The sequence below is a fragment of the Epinephelus fuscoguttatus genome, linkage group LG20, assembly GCF_011397635.1.
Source record: "Epinephelus fuscoguttatus linkage group LG20, E.fuscoguttatus.final_Chr_v1".
Taxonomy (NCBI): domain Eukaryota; kingdom Metazoa; phylum Chordata; class Actinopteri; order Perciformes; family Serranidae; genus Epinephelus; species Epinephelus fuscoguttatus.
In genome coordinates, this window is record NC_064771.1 from 39,295,993 (window position 1) to 39,319,070 (window position 23,078).

At 43.9% G+C, this 23,078-nt stretch overlaps 1 protein-coding gene across 2 annotated transcripts in view; it reads right to left on the bottom strand.

Moving 5' to 3' along the window:
• LOC125881320 (Snf2-related CREBBP activator protein) overlaps positions 1–23,078 on the bottom strand; it is a 57,080-nt gene that overhangs the window by 17,335 nt on the left and 16,667 nt on the right. For both annotated transcript variants that reach the window (XM_049564426.1, XM_049564425.1), the window contains 18 exons: positions 21,582–21,751; positions 20,983–21,076; positions 20,734–20,823; positions 19,055–19,228; positions 18,733–18,959; positions 18,389–18,566; positions 14,752–14,888; positions 14,375–14,544; positions 9,384–9,713; positions 7,940–8,126; positions 7,678–7,847; positions 6,095–6,246; positions 5,793–6,005; positions 5,362–5,526; positions 4,392–4,547; positions 3,832–4,161; positions 1,826–1,998; positions 408–721 (listed from right to left, as the gene is read on the bottom strand). In XM_049564426.1, coding sequence (XP_049420383.1) covers positions 408–721; positions 1,826–1,998; positions 3,832–4,161; positions 4,392–4,547; positions 5,362–5,526; positions 5,793–6,005; positions 6,095–6,246; positions 7,678–7,847; positions 7,940–8,126; positions 9,384–9,713; positions 14,375–14,544; positions 14,752–14,888; positions 18,389–18,566; positions 18,733–18,959; positions 19,055–19,228; positions 20,734–20,823; positions 20,983–21,076; positions 21,582–21,751 — 3,430 coding nt within the window. The remainder of the gene's footprint in view (positions 1–407; positions 722–1,825; positions 1,999–3,831; positions 4,162–4,391; positions 4,548–5,361; positions 5,527–5,792; positions 6,006–6,094; positions 6,247–7,677; positions 7,848–7,939; positions 8,127–9,383; positions 9,714–14,374; positions 14,545–14,751; positions 14,889–18,388; positions 18,567–18,732; positions 18,960–19,054; positions 19,229–20,733; positions 20,824–20,982; positions 21,077–21,581; positions 21,752–23,078) is intronic.

Below are 23,078 nucleotides of genomic sequence, written 5' to 3' on the forward strand. Positions count from 1 at the left end.
GTAAATTACAGGTAAGTCACAGTATATTACAGGTAAGTCACAGTAAATTACAAATAAGTCACAGTAAATTACAGGTAAGTCACAGTATATTACAGGTAAGTCGCAGTATATTACAGGTAAGTCACAGTATATTACAGGTAAGTCACAGTAAATTACAGGTAAGTCACAGTAAATTACAGGTAAGTCGCAGTATATTACAGGTAAGTCACAGTATATTACAAATAAGTCACAGTATATTACAGGTAAGTCACAGTAAATTACAGGTAAGTCACAGTAAATTACAGGTAAGTCGCAGTATATTACAGGTAAGTCACAGTATATTACAGGTAAGTCACAGATCTTTCCTCTTAGTTGAAGCTCTTGAAAATTATCGTGCAGGACAGCCAATCGACTGCTGAGTTCTCTACCTGTCTATGATGTCATTGAGCAGCTCCAGCCTGTCTTCGATGCTGTGGATGGCCTCTCTCACAGCGTGACTCTGAAACCAGAAGTTGTATTTGTTGTGCTGCTGTGCGTAGAGAGCGCTGCTGTGGCCCGAGCGGCCCCACTCCCCCTGAGCGCTCAGGGCGGCCGGCGAGGGACGGGGACCAGGGAGGAAAGTCAGGAAGTCCAAAACCTCTCTGCCATACACGGGCTTTGCTGCACAGTGGTTCTCGTTGACTCGAATGATGAAGTCCAGTCGGCTGTCGCGCTGCTGTTTGAGGCTGTCTGCCAGCCATGACTGTCGAGTGAGAGGGTGAACGTTAGCAAAGTGAAGAGCTGAAACACAAGATGCTAAAACAAAACTTCATACATCTTGCATCTGTTCAAATGTGTGATGAGACAAATCACCTTAAAGATGGAAGAATGTAACTAAAGATGGAAGAATGTAACTAAAGATGGAAGAATGTAACTAAAGATGGAAGAATGTAATTAAAGATGGAAGAATGTAACTAAAGATGGAAGAATGTAACTAAAGGTAAGAATGTAACTAAAGGTAAGAGTGTAACCAAAGGTAAGAATGTAACTAAAGATGGAAGAATGTAACTAAAGATGGAAGAATGTAACTAAAGGTAAGAATGTAACTAAAGGTAAGAGTGTAACCAAAGGTAAGAATGTAACTAAAGGTAAGAATGTAACTAAAGGTAAGAGTGTAACCAAAGGTAAGAATGTAACTAAAGGTAAGAGTGTAACTAAAGGTAAGAATGTAACTAAAGGTAAGAGTGTAACCAAAGGTAAGAATGTAACTAAAGTAAGAGTGTAACCAAAGGTAAGAATGTAACTAAAGATGTAAGAATGTAACTAAAGATGGAAGAATGTAACTAAAGATGGAAGAATGTAATTAAAGATGGAAGAATGTAACTAAAGATGGAAGAATGTAACTAAAGATGGAAGAATGTAATTAAAGATGTAAGAATGTAACTAAAGATGGAAGAATGTAATTAAAGATGTAAGAATGTAACTAAAGATGGAAGAATGTAACTAAAGGTAAGAGTGTAACTAAAGGTAAGAATGTAACTAAAGGTAAGAGTGTAACCAAAGGTAAGAATGTAACTAAAGGTAAGAGTGTAACTAAAGGTAAGAATGTAACTAAAGGTAAGAGTGTAACCAAAGGTAAGAATGTAACTAAAGATGTAAGAATGTAATTAAAGATGGAAGAATGTAACTAAAGATGGAAGAATGTAATTAAAGATGGAAGAATGTAATTAAAGATGGAAGAATGTAACTAAAGATGGAAGAATGTAATTAAAGATGGAAGAATGTAACTAAAGATGGAAGAGTGTAACTAAAGGTAAGAATGTAACTAAAGGTAGATGCTCAGTTACAGGAGGCAGAAGTTTCTTACCATGTGAAAGGGCGAGCGAGGAGGTGGACGCGGCACTCTCCTGGGAGGAGGGAAGGCTTTGGCTCCTGTACTGGGCCTGGACTTGGTGCTAACTGGTGTCTGACTGCTGCTGCCGTCACGTGGTGCTGATGAAGACTTGGACACAGAGGATGAAGAGGTGACCTGAGCTGGAGCTGAGAGGAGGACAGAGGAGAAACAGAGTGTTGTAAAGAACTGTTGTGCAGTACAAAGGACCAGCTAATGAAGGCATGTATTTGCATATTCATATGTATATATATATGCATATTCATACAGTGCTTTAACGTGCAGCTAACAGTGTTACTGAGAGACAGAAGGTGACCTGGAGAATAATAATAACCTGGTGACTCCAAATATTTGTAAACATGCAGCAGGTCAGTAACAAGATTTCTCCCTGACACCAGATCTTAATCTTCTTACTTACTGTAAGTGTATTAGTGGTAGAAGCAGTGGTGTAGTGAGGGTACACTCAGGTATACTCAGATATACCCACTTCTTTTTCTATCCAGAGACAGTAGACCCACCTATCAGCTAAACAGCCATTGTAATACATAGGAGAGTACGCCCACTTCCTCATCGGTAACCTACCTATCTACCCAGTAGTACACCCACCTCATCAACTACCACTACACCACTGGGTAGAAGATGCTGTTTGGTCTGAAAACAGTTATTTAAACGTTTCGGGGGCATTTTGTGTTAGTTAGACTTTGATCCATGTAACGACCTGATTATTGTGCCTGTCTGCAGTCTCTTGTCACGCACATGGCAGAGAAATCATCACCATTCAGCCAAGCAGCCCCAGATACTGGAGAGTGAGGCAGGTGTAGCCAGTGACTGAAAGACTTTATAGACACGAGCACAGATGAGGACGGCTCTTGTCACCTCTTACTTATCAAAGAGCAGTGAAGGCAGAAGTAATACGGTGACAGGTACGTCTACTGTTTAGTCTGAAACCTAATTCACAAAAACCGTTGGGTTTTAAACAGATGGGACATTTTGTAGATCGCACTTACAGTTTGTAACTGCACAGGTGAACACAGCCTGTGTTTCTCCATGAAAAGAGAAATCCTGAGGTATTCAAAAGAGCCCAGACTGTAAAGAGCTGCTGCTCCGATGAGGCAACGGGCTGCCGACAAATTATTGAGGTAATTAAGTTTTGGTGCTGTAGTTCATCTTTGACATTTTATCTCTTGTATTTTGTATTTTATTACACATTGTATGGTGTCTTTTATTTTGGTAAGTATTTTGATATCTTGGATGGCACAGGTTGCCAGCCGCTATTTTAGGGTTTTAATTTTATGTTTATGACATATTTTCTATATTTGCTACTTCTGTTGTAAACCTGAGCCAAAACTTTAAAGATTAACTGAGCTGGTGTGTCAGGATTTACTGTCACCTGACTTCAGTGAAGCCTTTTTGCATGTTGCTTCTCTCCACAGAGCGTATAGCCGTGTGCGTCATCTGTGACGGGGAGATTCCTTACACGTCACCTATTTTATAATTGTATATGAGCAAAGGGAGTGATGCTACGCCCCAATTATGGAAACTAGGTTCTTCGCTTACATGGTCATTCAGAAACTGTCCTACTGAAGGAAACTAAAAGTAACCCAGTTACGTCAGTTTATGTAAATCCACTAATAGATTCTGGATTTTTCCAAACTTCACGTTGAGACTTTTCTACCAGGTGATTTAACATTTTTATGATAAAACCATATCAGACACAAATTATTGCTCAAAGCTGAGGATATATATGTGTGTCTTAAAAAATGTCTTTAAATACACTAAACTAGCCTCGAGAGACTTTTCTGTGCCTAAACTTCCCTGCATGTTTTGTCTCACACGACATGCTGCACACGACACGCCGCACACGTCTGGTACTCTGAGTAGATAAGAACATTTGGAGAGGAAGGAAATAAAGATCTGACCCAGTTCTGCTCGTCATGCATGTGTACAGTGTTATGAGTTATAGCTGGAGCTCGTTCTCTCACCTGGCTGCTCTGTGCTCGATGGAGGAGGCTGCACTACTTTGAGGACAGGGCGAGGGGGGTGGGGCTGGTTTGGGGTCGGGCTGGGGTTTCCGGGAGGAGCCATGGTGTAGTGGGCGGTAGCGGGACCAGGGGTGCGCTGGGCAATTTGCAGTGGAGCTGTGTTTCTGACAGGGGTTGTGTTGGCGTGGGGGTGCGGGGAAGGGGATGCCTGAGGAGCAACACGAGGGGAAGGGGCCACAGCCAGGGTGGGCACAGGCCCGCCGTCCTTGCCTGCTGTCTGACGCACAACAATCTTCACGACGCCGGGGCTGCTCACCATGGCGGGGGGCACTGGGGACACATAAATCAGCTGTGTCAGTCAGACGATAACGTCCATAAGAAGGAGGCAAACACTGAAAATATTTTTGTCTTCAGGCAAAAGTCAATAGTTACAATTTATTTGGCAAATTCATACTCTGAATTAAACTTTAAGGGTTTTCAGGCATAACTGAATGAAATGTTTAATAACTGTATGTGTCAGTTGAGAGGCAGAACATGAAAGAGAGAGGAGGGTTAAAAACCTTGTGCTGAGGCATTGTGAGGCAGCCGGTTTGCAGGCGGAGCAGTGGAGGAGGTGTTTGCAGGATGTGTGTTGGCTGCGCTCTGGACAGCCACCTGGGCAGGCTGGCTGATGAGGTGGTGCTGCACCCCGCTGGACACCAGGTGCATCACATTACCTGCAGCAAGACAGAATGCATCATATCGGGGAGGTTTTCTCCACTCACCACATTATTACACAATCAGTGCTTCAATAAGAGACCAGATCTTATACAGAAAACATGCAGCTGCACAATTATGGCACAAAAAAAATCAACCGAATTAGTTTGTCGAACACGTTTCACTTTTAGAGCTCAATTATTTTATTCCTGAAGCAGCAGCAGCTACTGTACAATGCTGTGTGTTTCACAGTAAGTATGAATAAGTATGTTAGTATTCTGTAGCTCTGCTGAAACCTGAAAGACAAACTTTCCTTTAATTTTGGCATCTGATGTGCAGCCAAAACATATCCAGATTACATATTAGGAGCCATCTTAAAACAACTTAACTCTTTAACTACCAGTATATAAATCCATCCCTCCAGGATTTCGTGGGTGTTTTGGGAGCTTGCTGTGACCTCACCTCTTGTTGATGATATGATTCAAATCTCCACAAGGAGCAGCGTCTGGTGTTCAGACCTGTTTTAGTGATTTAGTATTTGTTCTTCTGTCCAGCACCATCTGTCCATATTTATCGTTTTTGGATGTGTATGCTGTGTTTTGAGTCTTCAGATTGCTGCAGCCTAAAATCTCCAATTTACAAACACCTTTCTGTAAAAAGTTGCGATGCATGTTGCAACGTCGTTTGGCATTTTCTTGCAATGAAATCTCAGGACCAAGTGAACATTAAAAAATTGTTGTGTTAAATCTTTTCAGTGCATAACTAACTTAAAATGACAGAAAAAAAACACTCCTTTATTCTCCCACAGTGAGTACGAGGCAGTTTAACACGAACCTTGAACTGGGCGTGGAGACGCTGCTGGGACTTGGTGGATCTGAGCTCCAGACAGAGTCAACTTGTTGCCCTGAAGCTGGAAGGTGACGGGTTTACTGCCCTGGCAGGACGACACAGGTCGTCCTGCCAGGGAGGCGAGCTGGGCTATGCTCACTACCTCACCAGCTTAGGAAGGAGAACAGATAGAAGACGTGGATTACAGACAATGTTACATTCAGTTTACCACAAAGTCAAGGTTGTGAGGAAGCACATGTGCATAGGTTTATTTAAAAAGGTGTGGGCTTCTCTTGCAGCTCAACTGACCACCAAAATAAATAAAAGTTCTGATAAAATATTAAATCAAACTGACAATGATAATTCAAGGTGGAGCTTTAAAGGAAGTACGTTATCTGTTCTGAGAGACGACCAACTGAACATCAGTGTGCACTTACAAGGCAACCTAGCTTGCATATCTGGGCTGAGCAGGACCCTCTGGGGCAGGACGTTGCTGGGGTTTGGACTTGGATGAGCAGGGATACTGGCGGTGCAGGAAGCAGTGGGAGGCCGTACGGTCAGCACTGGTTTTGGAGCACTGGATCTCACTGCAGTTTGAGCGGTGGGATGCATGGCTGGGCGAGGGGCCGTGGTTGCGACTGAACACACAACTGAAGGGAAAAAAGAGAAATAATAAAAAAAGATATGAAATGATTTTCTGGGATGAATCATTTTCTCCCTTCACCACTTCACCACGTGCCTTGCTGTACTACAGGAGCAGGAGCAGGAGTTGATGTGACTTCAGTCACTGGAGGAGGTTTGGGGGTCTGTGCTGCAGGCGGCACGGAGCAGGTGGGTTTGTTCATCAGCAGGACCGGTCGATTATCACTTTTAGGAGGCGGCTGGAACATCCTGAAATAGAGAACAACACACAAACCATCAAAAATGTTATTAATATATTCGTGTCTCATTCTTAGTACTGAATGTCATTCTTTACGTTCAAAGCTTCAGCTGAGATTTTCAAATTAAGCTTTTAATGCTGTGATTCATCTGATTACATGAGTTAGTCTTTTAAAATCAAATCAACTTTCTTTACTGTCTGGGTGCAGACCCTTGAATCTGCCAAGCACACCGTGTTTGAGTCGAGTGCTTCGTCTGGCATTGAGACAAAAATCAGCGGTTTCTCAGTTAAAATATAAAACGACCAATGAGCACTGCAGAGGGACTCGGCGCCGCGTGTGGGAATCTCGCTGTTGTCAAGCATTCTTAAGTGGGGCGCCAGAACCAATGAGGAGTCACAACAACAATGGCAAAGCCCTGTCGACAAGATAGATGCTGCTGTTGAGACTTTTCTGGGTTGGTCTCCGGCTAAATGCCAAGAAAACTGAGGTCATTATCTACAACATCCTCCGTGACCATCCACCTCTGAGGACATCAGGAGCTGCTGCTCTGAGTGAAGACTCAATGACTTTAATACCTTGGCTCATGGATCAACTCGACAGAGCGGGACATTAAGGCTCTAACGGCAGTGTGTGCGAGTCCAATCCAAGTTTCTTCTCTGCGACCGCAGAGTCCGATCTCCCCCGCAGAAGCCCCCCCCCCCCACACACACTGCAGAAGCCCCCCCCCCTGCACAAGCCCCCCCCCCTGCACAAGCCCCCCCCCCTGGATGGACGCTTCAAAGCTTTGAACTATTTGGTACAACCACACTTAAGTCACTGAAGTGACTCCTACTAGAGCTTATCCAAAGTTCGAGTTCAGCTACTTTAACTTTTAATATGTTAAATGGAGGTTTGGGAGCACGGACAATACAACACCTGAGATTCAGCTCTAATATCAAAATGATAGGTTGATACTTAACTTTGCTGAGAATAAGCATACAGAGAAATAGGACTTAAAATATAACCAAGCTTTTTTCAGTACTTTTCAATACGGACAGATTTCAGTATTCAAAGAAAGGGAATGTGTGTGTTAACCAGCCCAAACACTTCGACAGATACAACAATGTAACATTAACACAAGTGTTGTGCTGCATGTCGAAGCCTCGATCACAGTGTTGAACTTTATATTTTGCATTTCTCGAGGAAAAGACATCACTTTGGTGGGATGAACATAAATAACCCTGATACACTTGTGTTGGCTGCTAAGTGAGCCGATGGCAGTCTGAGCACACTGTGAGGTGACCTTTAGCAAAGCGTTTAACCCGAGCTGCTCCACAGTGCAGTTACAGATGAGAGGATGTGCCACTAGTTCACTGATGCAAACTCAGATGTAACGATCTGTGGGAGAAGTGTACCTACACAACACGAGGTTATTAAAGTCTCTGAAGTATCAGCTGCGTACCTGTTGACCTTCATGCGGACTGGTTTAGGTCTCGGTGGGGGTTCAGGGGACTCCGTGATCTCCTGGATTAGTTGGCGGCTGACCTTGTGACGCGGCAGGAAGACATCTGCCTGGTACCGGGACACACGGCTCTCCAAACCAACAAAGTCAAACATAGAGAGGTCGCAGCGCTGAGGACACAAAAACATAGTGTGTTGTTTTTTTGCATTTCATCAGTAAACACGTGTCAACAAAGCTTTGTGAGTTTGTCTGTAACGCTGACCTTCAAAGGAGAGACCTCCAAGGCGTCCTGCACCAGAGAGGCTGTGTGGAAAACAATGGGCTGCGTGATGAAGGGAGACTGGATGGGTCGAGGGTCGAACAGGTTGGGGTGGTTGCACACTTTGCGGAGCTGCATTAGGATGTTAATCACAGACATGAAGTGACCGCTGGCCAGCGTCTCTCTGGTCCTGTCAATCAGAAACAAAGAAGGTGATGAATGGAGAGAGCGAGCTGGTAACGTGAACAATACAAGAAATATTAGTATTCATTTACACTGTCTCTTCAAGGAGGGAATTTCACACTGTTATTCCGCCTTGCTGTGCTGTGTAAAAAGGTACAATCGCAGAATCGGGGGACAGAGTCTTCTCGCCGTGAAGCCGGCGTCTGTATAAACGGGAGACCCAGCAGGACTGGATCATATGCGGGTGTGACGCTTTGACCATGTGTTATGCCTGCGACCCACAGCAGGAGATTTAAAAAGTAGCTGGTGGCAGTTAGCAGCTAACTGTGAGCTCCACAATGGAGCTTACAAAGTATTTTCAAAAGGAAACTGAGTGAATGGTAAATAATTTGAATGGAACGGCCTGGAGCTGCTCTGAGAAGGACTGCTAACGAACAAACAGCTCATTCTTGGCCCTACTGTGTCACATGTTCTGATCACGGGAATACTTAAGAGTAAAAAAAAAAAAAACTATGCGACTGTTTTTAATTTTACAAACCAAAAGAAATGATCAATTATTCTGAACCTCAATGTCTCGCAAAATAAATTTAAGGAAAACACAGATTTTAAACAGTTGTCTTTATTTGATACGGACACTTGGTTGCCAGTTTATTAGGTACACCTAGCTAAAACTAATGCTGTCTATGATGTTGTCCACCCCATTCATTTCAGTGACGGTAAATAACTCTAAAAAACAGAATCAACTTTCTGTATAATGCAACACAGCTCAACAGGACGACAAACTACATCAATCAAAAGGTAATAAAGTTGAATCAACACCTCTCTGACACAAAACAAAAACTTAATGTTAAAACCGTCATGACAGAAGGATTTGTTGCAGTATTGCTGTATTAATCATTTACATTAAATTAATTTAAATATTTTACTTTTTTATTCTTATTTAAAAAATAATAATTAGCCAATTCTCTTTATTCTATAACTTCTTCCCTTTCACCTCTTAATTTTATGATTTGATAATTTGCCTAATGTCACTGTTCTCTGTCCCAGGGGAGGCGGGAGGGATAAGGGGCTGGGTACAATGTGGGCCAATGTCTGTATGAGTTCAGTGTGTGCATGTTGTATACGTTTATATGAATGCAAAACTCCTTAAATAAAGTTATAGGGAAATGTGTGCTTTCTCTAAGAATAACTCTTGGGGAGGAATATTGTAATGTTTTGTGAAGCAGACCATCTGTGAATTCAGCAGAACTGTGTAGTAACTTACGAGGCCTGAGCCATGAAGTCATCGTAGAGAAATCGTTGTCTCTTGGAGAGGCGGCAGCGCACCACATGCTCGTATTTTTTGGGCATCTGCTTCTCCACGTCGATCTTGATCCTTCTGAGCAGGAAAGGTCTCAGCACCTTGTGGAGCCTCTTGACCAGGCCCTCGTTGTACTCTTGACTGCCCTCGATCATTCCCGTCAGCGGGTTGGAGAACCACTCTTTGAACTCACGGTGAGACTGGAACACGTGGGGCATGAGGAAGTGCATCAGAGACCACAGCTCCATCAGGCTGTTCTGGAGCGGCGTTCCTGTCAGCAGCAGTCGCCGGTGGCTGTAACGGGGAGAGATCAGTGTGAACGTTTACATACATCTCATAGGACTACAACACCCTTGAGAGCAAGGTTTAGCATTAGAGATTTGATATGTTTTAAACTGGGGCTTGTCACTGAGTGCCCATATACACTTAAGTGCTCTCTCATGTCTCCATGTACCCTGTGTGCTCTCATGTCTCCATGTACCCTGTGTGCTCTCATGTCTCCATGTACTCTGCATGCTCTCATGTCTCCATGTACGCTGTGTGCTCTCATGTCTCCATGTACCCTGTGTGCTCTCATGTCTCCATGTACCCTGCGTGCTCTCATGTCTCCATGTACCCTGCATGCTCTCATGTCTCCATGTACCCTGTGTGCTCTCATGTCTCCATGTACCCTGCATGCTCTCATGTCTCCATGTACACTGTGTGCTCTCGTCTCCATGTACCCTGTGTGCTCTCATGTCTCCATGTACCCTGCATGCTCTCATGTCTCCATGTACCCTGCATGCTCTCATGTCTCCATGTACCCTGTGTGCTCTCATGTCTCCATGTACTCTGTGTGCTCTCTCATGTCTCCATGTACCCTGTGTGCTCTCATGTCTCCATGTACCCTGCATGCTCTCATGTCTCCATGTACCCTGTGCTCTCTCATGTCTCCATGTACCCTGCATGCTCTCATGTCTCCATGTCCCCTGTGCTCTCTCATGTCTCCATGTACCCTGTGCTCTCTCATGTCTCCATGTCCCCTGTGTGCTCTCATGTCTCCATGTCCCCTGTGTGCTCTCATATCTCCATGTCCCCTGTGCTCTCTCATGTCTCCATGTACCCTGTGTGCTCTCATGTCTCCATGTCCCCTGTGTGCTCTCTCATGTCTCCATGTCCCCTGTGTGCTCTCTCATGTCTCCATGTCCCCTGTGTGCTCTCATGTCTCCATGTACCCTGTGTGCTCTCATGTCTCCATGTACCCTGTGCTCTCTCATGTCTCCATGTCCCCTGTGTACTCTCATGTCTCCATGTCCCCTGTGTACTCTCATATCTCCATGTCCCCTGTGCTCTCATGTCTCCATGTACCCTGTGTACTCTCATATCTCCATGTCCCCTGTGCTCTCTCATGTCTCCATGTACCCTGCGTGCTCTCATATCTCCATGTCCCCTGTGCTCTCTCATGTCTCCATGTACCCTGTGTGCTCTCATATCTCCATGTACCCTGTGTGCTCTCTCATGTCTCCATGTACCCTGTGTGCTCTCATGTCTCCATGTCCCCTGTGTGCTCTCATGTCTCCATGTCCCCTGTGTGCTCTCATGTCTCCATGTACCCTGTGTGCTCTCATATCTCCATGTCCCCTGTGTGCTCTCATATCTCCATGTACCCTGTGCTCTCTCATGTCTCCATGTACCCTGTGTGCTCTCATGTCTCCATGTCCCCTGTGTGCTCTCTCATGTCTCCATGTCCCCTGTGTGCTCTCATATCTCCATGTACCCTGTGCTCTCTCATGTCTCCATGTACCCTGTGTGCTCTCATGTCTCCATGTCCCCTGTGTGCTCTCATGTCTCCATGTCCCCTGTGTGCTCTCATATCTCCATGTACCCTGTGCTCTCTCATGTCTCCATGTACCCTGTGTGCTCTCATGTCTCCATGTACCCTGTGCTCTCTCATGTCTCCATGTACCCTGTGTGCTCTCATGTCTCCATGTACCCTGTGTGCTCTCATGTCTCCATGTACCCTGTGTGCTCTCATGTCTCCATGTCCCCTGTGTGCTCTCATATCTCCATGTACCCTGTGCTCTCTCATGTCTCCATGTACCCTGTGTGCTCTCATATCTCCATGTACCCTGTGCTCTCTCATGTCTCCATGTACCCTGTGTGCTCTCATGTCTCCATGTACCCTGTGTGCTCTCATGTCTCCATGTACCCTGTGTGCTCTCATATCTCCATGTCCCCTGTGCTCTCTCATGTCTCCATGTACCCTGTGTGCTCTCATGTCTCCATGTACCCTGCGTGCTCTCATATCTCCATGTCCCCTGTGCTCTCTCATGTCTCCATGTACCCTGTGCTCTCATGTCTCCATGTCCCCTGTGTGCTCTCATGTCTCCATGTACCCTGCGTGCTCTCATATCTCCATGTCCCCTGTGCTCTCTCATGTCTCCATGTACCCTGTGCTCTCATGTCTCCATGTCCCCTGTGTGCTCTCATGTCTCCATGTACCCTGTGCTCTCTCATGTCTCCATGTACCCTGTGTGCTCTCATGTCTCCATGTCCCCTGTGTGCTCTCATGTCTCCATGTACCCTGTGTGCTCTCATGTCTCCATGTACCCTGCGTGCTCTCATGTCTCCATGTACCCTGTGTGCTCTCATGTCTCCATGTACCCTGTGCTCTCTCATGTCTCCATGTCCCCTGTGTGCTCTCATGTCTCCATGTCCCCTGTGTGCTCTCATGTCTCCATGTACCCTGTGTGCTCTCATGTCTCCATGTACCCTGTGTACTCTCATGTCTCCATGTACCCTGTGTGCTTGGAAGAGATCGAGGACTAGAAGCTTGTGTGTAATAAAACAGTGTGTGCGTCTCCTCATGTGCAGAAGCTTCTCTTTGAAGCTCTGTGTAACTGTGAGACATCACCACCAGCTGGAGCAGGCCACCGGCCAAATGACACCAAGTTAGTCTGATCATTACGGCCTGATTATTAGTCTGATTATTAGTCTGATTATTAAAGGGGAAGAGAACATTTCTAATTGTAAGATCAGCTGGTTAACATTCAGATCCACACACCACTGAGGCCTGTGGATAAACAGTTAAACACTCTGGTGTATTTCCGGCGATGCATTCAAAGTCAAACGTGGTTAATACTGAATGATGTCATGTCCTTTGCAGCTGAATGCACACTGATGTTTTGTGACAAACAGCAGCTCACAGATGAGATGGAGAGGAATCCTTAAATGTAAATGAAGTACTACAGAGACAGGACAGTTTATTTTTCAATGAGCATCACCAGTTTGTCCAAAGCTACTTGCTACATAATGCTTGCTTATGACACCTATTCAGATTTTCCGCCTACGAGCGTGATTTCCTGCTGAAGCCAGGATCCTCTCAGTCAACTGGGTTATTATGTCACACACAGAGCGATGCATCATATCAGGGTACAGTGCTTCTAGACAACATGGACGCATGATGCTTGTCAGAAGAAACAAACGGAGCAACAAAATATTAAAAATGAGAAAAACAGATCTGGAAATTACATTATTTATATCAAAGCTGCTTTCTCGCCTGAAGTGTCACCTGCTTCTATCACGCATGCATTAGTGACATTTGTAAGACATCTGTGTGTGTGTGTGTGTGTGTGTGTGTGTGTGTGTATGAGACAGTGCTTTACCTTTATTTTGTACCTGAACATGTTTTGATATCCATGAAACTGACCTTTGCTCCTCACATGATTGATTCATCTGGCTGATGCTCATAATTGTCCCCTGCACACCTATGGAGCTATTTGTGTTTCAGTGTGTTGTTCAGAAACACTTCAGCGTACAGATCAGAGCTGCCGGGGATCAAACCATCAACTAAATGATATCCGACCATCTTTGCTCACTGAATTTTAACAAACTGATCTCTGTCAACCTTTAAACAAAACCGTGCTGTGCTCGTTAATAGTGACTTCATATTTTAATCAAGGAGTGTTGAGCCCATGTCAGACCAATGATTTGTGACGAGATGAAATCGTTTAAGAATGTTGCAGAGAAAAGCTGCAACAGTGTGAACTGGTTGGTCTGAGCTCGACTCCAGCCGGCTGATGGTGTCACCTGACACTCAGCTGGTCAAAACGCCAGCGACTGGTTTTGAAAATAAGGGACATCGCCTGTTTCTACAGCTAATCAGCTTGTAGTGAAGTCCCTGGTCAAGTCAAAATGGCCCCAGACAGTGAGCGCAGTGCCCAGAGAGGCAGTCAGAGCTACAGGCTACAATGAGGCTACAAACAGATTTCAGATGAGGTTTTTCCAAACAACTTTTTATGTCGGGGCTTCAGGACACTTGGATCACTACGGACGAGCAGTATGGAGATATTTTGTGGTTTCAATGATGTGTTTTTGGACGTTTGAATCTGGGGTGCCGTCAGCCTCCATTAGGTGGAGTTGTGTTGCTACCTCCTCTCCCCTTGGATCTCTGCAAGTGATGTGAGGACTCTAAAACTTCACCTGAGCCTCCCTCGGCATATGGGTGAGTAGATAATGGCTGAATTTACATTTCTGGGTGCACTATCCCTTTAAAACCTGAGACTGTTTGGATTGTAAAAAACATCATGTTTACATGTTTACAGCTAAAATGCATCTTTGTACCAACATTTCTTTCAGAGTGCAAATGTTTTAAGAGTCAGGGACAAAGTACACCCAGTGAATGAGCTAGGATGAATTTGGACAGCTCCTTCATGTCTGCAGAGGCAGTGTTGCATGTCTTGAAACATGTCTGAGCTTTAATCAACAACCCCTGGATGCAAGACAAGGACTAATCATTCCTGGCTGGTCCAACTGGGCGTGCCACGGACGCAGAATGTTTACAGAGCTGATGAAACCACAGTGCTGACTTCTTGTGGCTCTCCTTAATTCTGTAGGTTTGAAGCAGCAACACCACATTGACTCTTTATTTAGAGCCATATACTTCTGAGGATTTAAAAAAACGCAGCTGTGCTGACCTGTTGAAGTTCAGCAGACTCTGCCAGCGTTGGGACTTGAAGTTCTTGATGTTTTGTGCCTCGTCTAGAATCAGGTAGCGCCAAGACTTGCGTCGGAAGGCCTGGTGATCCTGCAGTACCAGCTTGTACGAAGTGATGCAAACGTGGAAAGCATTAGGTTTCGTCCAACCCTGGGGGGAAAAGTACGGTTATATTTGTGTTTTCCAGAAAACCAACTGAGCCATGACGTGTAGTGGAAGGAAAAGCAAGTCATTAGGCACTTAAAGCAGGAAAATCACAATTCTTCACCAAAAAGTGTTAATTGGAGGAAAAAACTAGTGAGATCACACCTGTGCTAAATATAATTAGGTTTGAATTGAAGACACTGAACTCATTACCTGTCTCTTTAGCTTCCTCTCCTTCTGGCTGCCAAAGTAAGTGAGGATTTTAAACCCAGGACACCAGCGTTTCAGCTCCATCTCCCAGTTTAACATCACACTGGTGGGCACGATGATGAGGTGAGGGCCCCAGTTACCTGAACAGGTCCAGTGACAAAATATATCAATGCTCTGATGTAAAAGAAGAAACATCTCACTGCTTCAAAAACTGTTTATGTCGGTGCTTTCGCTCCTTATGGGCATATTAATACACACGTGTGTGTGTGTACTTTGCATTTTTATCTTTTAATCATTATTATCTATTTCGATTAGTGATGCGATGATTGACCTGCCAAATATCTGGATCAGTTGTCTGGCTGTTTTCGCATTGTTGACTTCCATCATCCTATCAGCAAATCAGATGACATTGAATTGAATTTGACTTTTATCGTCCCCAAAGGGAAATTCTTCCTCACAGCAATGTACTTGTTTGACACAACAACAACAACAACAGCAACAACAGCAACGAGTGCGACGTCACGACAACCCAACAATGAAACTGAACCATAAATAGACACAGCAGGAATAACACCGCGACACACACACAGTTATTACACTCAACAGGGTCTGCTGTTAAGGGCCGTGATAACTGAGGGGATCAGGCTTCTTCCAAAGCGGACCCTCCTGCACCTCAGAGTCCTGCACCTCAGAGTCCTGGACCTTCGCCCTGAGGGCGGTGGGGCTAAGTGTTCATTGAGTGGGTGTGTGGCATCCTGTTCTATTGCAGCTGAGATGTGTGTAATGGCCCTGTTGTTGGGTTCAGTGAGGGTGGGTGTGGGGAGACCTGTTATTTTTGCAGCAGTGTTGGTTACTTTGGAAAGCTTGGTCCGGTTCTTAACAGAGAGTATGTTGAGAAAGCAAAAATGGAACAGCACAACAGAACTGGCTGAATGATGCTCTGGTATAGTAGCAGCAGTAGATGTGGAGCAACATAAAGACCTTTGAGTTTGCAGATGATTGACAGTCTTTGGTGGCTTCTTTTAATGTCCATGATGTGCTGATCAAAGGTGAGTGTAGAGGAACAGCCTCTCTGGACTTCCCTTGAACCAGTATTATCAATGAGCAAGACCCACCAGACCACCGGGGGGTCAAATGTTTAGGACTCACCCTGGTATCACCCCGACTGGACAACAACTTCTTTCAGCCATCCTTAGGCCAAAAGGAGGTAAAAAGTCACTTGAGATCCCTCAAGTTGCAGATGCCATCTTAAAGTATCCAGCCTTGGGGCAAAACGCGGTGATGAACGACTCACTAGTTGTCGTGAAACAACGCTTCTTTTTTTTCCACCACATCCTGTCCCTTCCTGTCACCGCAGGAAATCACGCCCTCCCCTCTCTTACCAAATGTTTCTGTGTGACAAAACTGAAATGTCTGTTGGAAGTGAAATTATACATTTTATCCATATTATGTGTTTGAAGTTGTAGAAATATAACTGAGATTCATTAATCAACTTGTTTACATGAATATGTGCTTCCTCATTTTGTTTTTCATTATATGTTGCCACTATAGGTTGTTTTCAATTGGAACCAATTTTGACCATAATGAGAAGAGTATGTGCCTATCGCGTGTAACGTGTCAAAGTACATGTCAAATATATACAGTACAGGCCAAAAGTTTGGACACACCTTCTCATTCAATGCGTTTTCTTTATTTTCATGACTATTTACATTGTAGATTCTCACTGAAGGCATCAAAACTATGAATGAACACATGTGGAGTTATGTACTTAACAAAAAAGGTGAAATAACTGAAAACATGTTTTATATTCTAGTTTCTTCAAAATAGCCACCCTTTGCTCTGATTACTGCTTTGCACACTCTTGGCATTCTCTCCATGAGCTTCAAGAGGTAGTCACCTGAAATGGTTTTCCAACAGTCTTGAAGGAGTTCCCAGAGGTGTTTAGCACTTGTTGGCCCCTTTGCCTTCACTCTGCGGTCCAGCTCACCCCAAACCATCTCCATTGGGTTCAGGTCCGGTGACTGTGGAGGCCAGGTCATCTGCCGCAGCACTCCATCACTCTCCTTCTTGGTCAAATAGCCCTTACACAGCCTGGAGGTGTGTTTGGGGTCATTGTCCTGTTGAAAAATAAATGATCGTCCAACTAAAGCGCAAACCGGATGGGATGGCATGTCGCTGCAGGATGCTGTGGTAGCCATGCTGGTTCAGTGTGCCTTCAATTTTGAATAAATCCCCAACAGTGTCACCAGCAAAACACCCCACACCATCACACCTCCTCCTCCATGCTTCACAGTGGGAACCAGGCATGTGGAATCCATCCGTTCACCTTTTCTGCGTCTCACAAAGACACAGCGGTTGGAACCAAAGATCTCAAATTTGGACTCATCAGACCAAAGCACAGATTTCCACTGGTCTAATGTCCATTCCTTGTGTTTCTTGGCCCAAACAAATCTCTTCTGCTTGTTGCCTCTCCTTAGCAGTGCTTTCCTAGCAGCTATTTGACCATGAAGGCCTGATTGGCAGTCTCCTCTTAACAGTTGTTCTAGAGATGGGTCTGCTGCTAGAACTCTGTGTGGCATTCATCTGGTCTCTGATCTGAGCTGCTGTTAACTTGCGATTTCTGAGGCTGGTGACTCGGATGAACTTATCCTCAGAAGCAGAGGTGACTCTTGGTCTTCCTTTCCTGGGTTGGTCCTCATGTGTGCCAGTTTCGTTGTAGCGCTTGATGGTTTTTGCGACTCCACTTGGGGACACATTTAAAGTTTTTGCAATTTTCCGGACTGACTGACCTTCATTTCTTAAAGTAATGATGGCCACTCGTTTTCTTTAGTTAGCTGATTGGTTCTTGCCATAATATGAATTTTAACAGTTGTCCAATAGGGCTGTCGGCTGTGTATTAACCTGACTTCTGCACAACACAACTGATGGTCCCAACCCCATTGATAAAGCAAGAAATTCCACTAATTAACCCTGATAAGGCACACCTGTGAAGTGGAAACCATTTCAGGTGACTACCTCTTGAAGCTCATGGAGAGAATGCCAAGAGTGTGCAAAGCAGTAATCAGAGCAAAGGGTGGCTATTTTGAAGAAACTAGAATATAAAACATGTTTTCAGTTATTTCACCTTTTTTGTTAAGTACATAACTCCACATGTGTTCATTCATAGTTTTGATGCCTTCAGTGAGAATCTACAATGTAAATAGTCATGAAAATAAAGAAAACGCATTGAATGAGAAGGTGTGTCCAAACTTTTGGCCTGTACTGTATATATATATATATACATACACACACACATACACTTAAATATGAGTTAAATAAAATAATAAAATACATAGAAATAAACAATAACATTAAAAAAAACAGTATCAGCTATCGGCCAACTTGATGTGATAAACATCAGCATTATATTTATATTTTTATATAATTTTTAAATGTATTTATACATGTGCATGTTTGTGTGTGTATTTATTAATTTGCTTTTTTATTTTAATTAATGTTTTCTTTTGTTACAGGTTCGGTTTACTGTCAGTATTATTTTATATATCACTATTTTACTTTATTAGGTATTTAAGTTTATGTATATTGTGTTTATATTTTAACGGTATAAAAATATCAAAAGCATGAGGAACGGGTTTGTTACCTTTCTCACAGGCGAGGTGAGCCAGCAGAGCGATAGTCTGGATGGTTTTTCCCAAACCCATCTCATCAGCCAGAATGCCATTCAGCTTTTTCTCGTACATGGTGACCAGCCAGTCGAGTCCAATGTGCTGGTATTCTCGTAACGTGCCATGAAGCAGGAATGGGATGGGGGTCTTCACCTTTTGTTGGAGAGAAGATGAGAAAATGATGGTTCAGAGGTGCCGAGGACACAAAGACTAACCTGAGTCTTTCTTCTTAGACTATTTCTGAGGGTCTCCTCCGCTCTGAGATTTTCTTGTGTCCCTAACAAAGAACAGAATCTTGGTGTGAATATTCATGACTGACCTTTGTGGTGGCCAACGTGTAGCCTTTAGGCTGCAGGCTCTCTGCAGTCGCAGCAATGTGGCTGATCTCTTTCTTTGGCCGTGAGCTAGCAGAGGGTGGGCTGTTGTCTCCCTCCTTCAGCAAGACCTCCATCCCTTCATCTCCACAGCCATCATCATCATCATCTTCCTCACTCTCCTCTTCATCCTTCTCACTGTCATCATCCTCTGCACTGTCTCCTGGTGAATCTGATTTTGCAGAAGGAAATATAAATGTTGCGACACCTCCAGAGTGGGCGCAGATAAACAATTTACATGAGATTAGGTGCAGGTTGTTTTCCTACCTGAGGAGGAAGTGTTGCTTTCCACATCACTCTCATCTTCCTCAGTCTCCTCCTCCTCATCCCCAGACACCTCCGAATCAGAGCTTTCTTTGGAGCCAGATGCAGACGGTGCCTCAAAGTCTGAGGCGTACGCTCCTTTGTACTTCTCCAGCAGCTCCTCAACAGTCATATCACCTACAAGGGGAGCGGAGACATGATGTCAGGGTGGATGTTTACTGCTCCCATTTTTAAACAGGTCACGGCATCAAGAGAACGGGATGTACACAACACACAGCTACATTAAAACAGCAATCAAAAGGACAGGCACGGATCAGTTATTAAACTTAGATTTAGTAACTTGAGGTTTTATTTTGTCATTTGTCTCCCCTAAATGAACTTATGCTTACGGGGCGTAAAATAATCAGAAAATGTCGACTCTATACGTCGTAAAAAATGCACAAAGATCGGACTGTGGATTAATTTTACCAAAACGACAGAGGACAGAATAATTAAGGTTTTTATGTGAAATAAATCACACAGTCCATTGTGGGAAAAGGAGCTTTATTCAGTTTTTGTGGAGGTTGAAGATGCAGGAATAGTTTGTGTTGGAATGTTAAGTCTCTTCCCACACGTTATAAAGAAAACACAACTAATACTAATGTATTTAACATTAACGTTAGACAAACACAGTTTCACCTCCTCCAGTGCAGCTTGTGCTAGGCTGACATCAAGAAGGCTAGCATTAGCATTAAAGGATTATTATCTTGTATTGTATTTCATTTCTTCATTTCCCTTATCTTATTACCATTATCATGTGTCAGATGTTCAATTCAAATATTGATTCTATCATTATCACTTGGAGTAAGGGTGGGAGGGAAACTTGGATATCAGGTGGAGATCAGAATTAACAGCATGGGTTCAGTTCATGTTCTCAGTGTTGTAGGTTCTGAGTACCAACCAGAGACCAGCTCACACTGACATCTTTAATGTGTCATTGTATACGCCCAGAAATCTGGTCAAAGAAATCAACAAAAAGATTTGTGAAAGCATTAAAGGACAGATTGGCCAAACATGTTTGAGCCTCAGTCGGACCCAGACTCAGATGAGGAGTCACAGACATATCAGAATGGTTAGTCTAGTTCAGGGGTGTCAAACACACGGCCAGGGGACACAACCACCCACCAAAGGGTCCAATCCAGCCCACTGGACGACCCTGCACACCTGATAGTAATGCACCTGTGAAGGCTGAGAGGTTTCAGGAGCCAGTTAAACCTGAAGCAGCTTTCTTCATGTAAAAAGCTGCTCATCTTGTCAAAGTCAACACTGAGGACATATATGCATCTGAATGATTTCTTACATCTTGTTTATCTAGAAGCCAAAAATACTGTGTTCAGATCAGGCTTGAAATAGACGCCGAGGTCTACTGTGTGTGTTGACTCCAGATGTCAGATGATCAAAAGATTAAGTGGTCATTTAATTTTGATGTTTATTAAGTTTGTTAACTTAACTTAAATTAACTATTTAATCAGCATCAGTTCAAATATTTTTGGAAGTGATTTGAAGTCGCTAATTCCTCTTTATGAATAATCATTATTAGAAGCAGCTCTTCAGCCGAGGGGAAAGCACTTCACACAACTTCACAGCAATACAAGAGACTTCTCAGCACCAGCGAAGACACTTTCCATTTTATTCATAAATACCTTCTCTGGCCAAATCATCCAGCTCCTCTGCGTGATCCACGTTTCCCTCGACCTTCTCCTGGGCAGCGATGGTGTCCTCCTCATCCTCAGCTGAACATGGGAAGAGGGAGGAAACAAATATGACATCACTTAACTTGAATTAAAAGACAGAAAATAATCTCAAGTAATTCAGTGCAATATTTTTGACCCTTTTTCCAAGATACGTTCAAGTATTTACAACTTCAGTATCTTATCCTGACAGCGCCTTACCATCCTCTTCGTTGGCTGTGAATTCGCCATCTTCCTCTTCCTCCTCCACCGATGAGGAGGTTTCATCAGAGCATTCTTCATCTGAGCCCGACTCCTGTGTAATCCAGTGATTCGGTGATTAAGAGACATGTAAACATTTGGGATCTGGATCAAAAGAACTCATCGAGTTATTTGCATTCTTAAAAAATAAGTACATAAATAAATAAATAAATAAATAAATAAATAATCAGTTTCGGTGCATCCCCACTAACAAACATGGACAACAGCTGTGGTGATAATTTTAATGTTGTCCTTTGTTTTTTACCCACAAATATGTGGCTTCAAACTGGTTTCAGCACCTGCATGATATGTTGCATCAAATCTGTTACAATGCTTAAAAACCAAACACAGAATATTCCTTTATGATCCCGGCAGGTTTGAAATCAGATTATTGGTATCTGTGATTCAGTGTGATGATCAGCATGTCAATGGCGAGAACATTAACCCTATAGCTGTATGTAAGTAAGTGTGATTAAGAGCTTGTGACAACAGCATCACTTCAAACTGTGGTTTCTCTCCTTTTAGACAACAGTCCAAGTCCCATCAGGTTTGTGACGTACCGTTGGCAGTTTGAGGGTGCTGAGTAACTGGTCGAGGGGCAGCAAGCCCTCCTCCTTCAGCAGTTCAATCTCTCTCCGATGGCTCTCAGCGTCATTGCCCTCCTGTTGCTCCTCCACCTCTATGGTCTCCTCATCGTCCTCCTCCTCACATGGAGGCTCAAAGTCTCTGTCTGCATCAAGGAAAGAAAATAGTTTTGTACTGATAAATACTTTTTTTCAGACCACTGTACGTAGTTGTAAGGAAATAAAAAAACATATCTAATCTATCAATAATCGTTACAGGTGCACGTCAGAAAGCATCAAGCTGGAGATGCTTTAATTCAGAGGCAGGAGAAGACCCCCAGCAAATCCATCTGAGATTACCCTGACACACACACACACACACACACACAGACACACACACACACAGTTTGAATTTTGAGGACAAAAGGAAAACATTACCAATTCAGGGGCTGATCAGTAAAGTAATAATATTACTTTAGAAAAGAGTAATGAGTTCTAAGTTACATGTTTTGAGTAATGAACCCAACACTGGTGGGCACGTGAACTGAAACACATCCAACATGCCAACAGAATCAACCAGAGGTGCCGATCACCAGGATCATGAATCTTTGGGTGCTTTGAATCTTAAAATATATCCAAAGTGGAACTAACTGAGAAACACCTCCAAATGCACAAATTATAGGTATTTTGGTATTTTTAATTTTATATGATGAGATGCTCCTGTTTCACAGCCTGTTTCAACAGTGGACGGCCCTGATCACACAGAAAGGAGGCGCACTGCACTGCCTTGTTTTAACCTGAATGCCTCTAGTGAAAAAAAGACACCTAGGGGCCGTTCACATGTAGCATCTATGGCGCGCACAAATCCATTAGTTTCAATGTAGACACGCGTCAAGCGCGCTCACAATCCAAAGTGACGCCGTAGCGGTGCGCATTCAGTGCGACGCACCTGTTTTTTTGTGCGCGTCCGCGGCACACAGAGATGGAAAAGTCTCAACTTTTTCGAATGCAGCAAGCGCACTGCATGTCATGTGATAAGAATTAACCAATCAGCTCCACGGACCTGCTTCTTCCTTTCCGTCAAACGGACTTCACAACATCCGGTGGTGTGAAAGGCAGCAAGCAACGGAGGAGCGACTGATCAGTCTTGTCCAGGGATATCCAGAGTTATATGACCTGTCTTCGTCGTACTACTTTGACTCCAACAGAAGGAACAATACCTGGAGAATTATCAGCTCGGAGCTTGGGATAACTGGTGAGCATGATGATACGCTATTTTTATGGCTTTGTAACTTTTTTACTCCCCCTGTGAGTGACAGGCGGTTTTGATTGCTTGCACGACAGTAGTGCAGATTTTAGGATGACTCAGCGGCAGTTTGACAACCTGCTGTCTATCATCAGGTCGTATAGCTCTGGGTATCCAGCAACCACTACCACCAGTTTCTCCTCCATTGTTTACCAACTGTAAACTTGTTGTCGAGACCACCACAGAAG